The 2,012-nt window shown below is 39.7% G+C and overlaps 1 protein-coding gene across 1 annotated transcript; it reads left to right on the top strand.

The window, feature by feature from the left end:
- The first annotated feature begins 924 nt into the window (after positions 1–924).
- Positions 925–1,564, top strand: LOC113934682 (interferon alpha-3-like). The gene is given in 2 exon segments (XM_027616123.2): positions 925–978; positions 980–1,564. Coding segments are annotated over 2 exon segments (639 nt in total).
- The last annotated feature ends 448 nt before the right edge of the window (positions 1,565–2,012 follow it).

The following is a 2,012-nucleotide window of genomic DNA, read 5'->3' as shown; positions in this document are numbered from 1 at the left end:
GCCTGCAAGATAGTGTGACAGACCTAGGACTAACACGTTGCTCTGATTGGAGGATTTCTCTCCATCCTCTCTTTGATCTCAAGGTCACACTGGGACAGGTGGCCTTTGTTTACTCGTGAGCTGCCATAGGTTGTCTTGTGGATGTTTTTTCTATCTGAGCCTTGATGTGATGTGGGCTTTTGGAATTAAATACAAATTGATTACATTTTATTATTTAATTCTACAAAATGTATTCAATACAACAGTAATTATATATAGTGCTAAACAGAAAAATGAAAATACCTTGATAAGTAATTAGTAGCAGGTGAAGTTGAAAATTATTTTCTCAGCTGAGGTAACATTCAAATTCAGTACACTAAAAACAAATGTCAACTAAATAACTTAATTTTTAAAATCCTGTTAGGAACTTGGAATGGTTTTAAATATTTAAATACATTGAATTAATTATTATGTGTTTGTAGAAATTGTTAATTTGCATATGTGCTTTATAAATTACAAATTATATAAGTAAATATATTATAGGTCACTCAACAAAGTTATACAGTTAAACACCAATGGCTTTAAAATTTTACTTTAAGCTTAAAATTGTTAGTCATTCTTCACCCTGCATTGAGTTAAGAATAAAAAGAGTAAACTTTACACTTTCTTTTGTATGTACAAAGCTCAGATATAAGTACAGTACATACCTGTATACATATTGTATCCCTGGTATTAACTTTTCTGGAAGGTTCAATTAAAAAACATGAAAGGAGACTCTGGAGGCAAGGGCAATAATGAAAAATATGTACATAGAGTTGGGAAACAGTGCTCTAAACCAAGTAGAAAGTGCATAATGGAAAGCAAAAAGAGAAGTAGAAAGTAAGGGAAACGTTCAGAAATTGAAAACTCCCATGTCCCCTACTTAAGCCACACACACAAGGGAAGATGGTCAGAGAACCCAGAGCCACGGTTCCCAGACTTGCCCACCCCAGCCAGGTCAACAGCATCTGCAGGATCTGCAATGGCCCTGCCCGTTTCCTTCTTGGTGGCCCTGGTGGTGCTCAGCAGCAGCTCCCTCTGCTCTCTGGGATGTGACCTGCCTCAGAACCATGACCTGTTCGCCTGGAGGGCCTTGACGCTCCTGGGACAAATGAAGAGAATGTCTGCTAGCTCTTGTGACAAGTACACAAGTGACTTTGCCTTCCCACAGGAGGTGCTTGATGGCAAACAGTGGCAGAAGGCTCAAGCCCTCTCGGTCATCCATGGGATGGACGAGAAGATTTTCCACCTCTTCTGCACAGGGGCTTCATCTCCTGCTTGGAACACGAGCCTCCTAGAGGAATTCTGCTCGGGAATTTATCAGCAGCTGACCGACCTAGAAGCCTGTCTCATGCAGGAGGTGGGGCTGGGAGAGACTCCCCTCAGGAAGGTGGACTCCATCCTGAGGAACTACTTCCAGAGGATCTCCCTCTATCTGCAAGAGAAGCAATACAGCCCTTGTGCCTGGGAGATTGTCAGAGCAGAAATCACGAGCTCCTTGTTTGCATCAACGATCTTGCAAGAAAGGTTAAGGAGCAAGCAATGAGACCCAGTTCAACATGGAAATGATTTTCACTGACTAATAATATCACACTTTCCAGAGTTCTGCCGTGTCAAAACCCCTCATTTCTGCTGTCATCATGGCATGAATGGAATCAATTGTCACATATTCTCAGGAGTATTAAGCAACATCAAGTCAACTCTATAAACACCTGTCGCTTTCAGATGACCATGTTGATCTACCTATTTAACTATTTATTTCACTATTTATAAGTATTAAATTATTTTTCTCTGTATAATAATAGGTGTATCTTCACTTTGTGGCAATACAAATATACATGTTTTACATTTATTAAGTTTTTTATTGTTTGTGTTCATTAAATGTTTCTATAGAAAAATTCTTGTATTTGTTTCTTATTGAAAGAGGAGGGGCACCTGGGTGGCTTAGTTGGTTAAGTGGCTGCCTTCTGCTCAGGTCATGATCCCAGCATCCT

Source organism: Zalophus californianus, chromosome 13, assembly GCF_009762305.2.
Source record: "Zalophus californianus isolate mZalCal1 chromosome 13, mZalCal1.pri.v2, whole genome shotgun sequence".
NCBI lineage: Eukaryota > Metazoa > Chordata > Mammalia > Carnivora > Otariidae > Zalophus > Zalophus californianus.
Note: the sequence above shows the minus strand (reverse complement) of the source record. Positions and strands in the feature narration are given on the sequence as shown.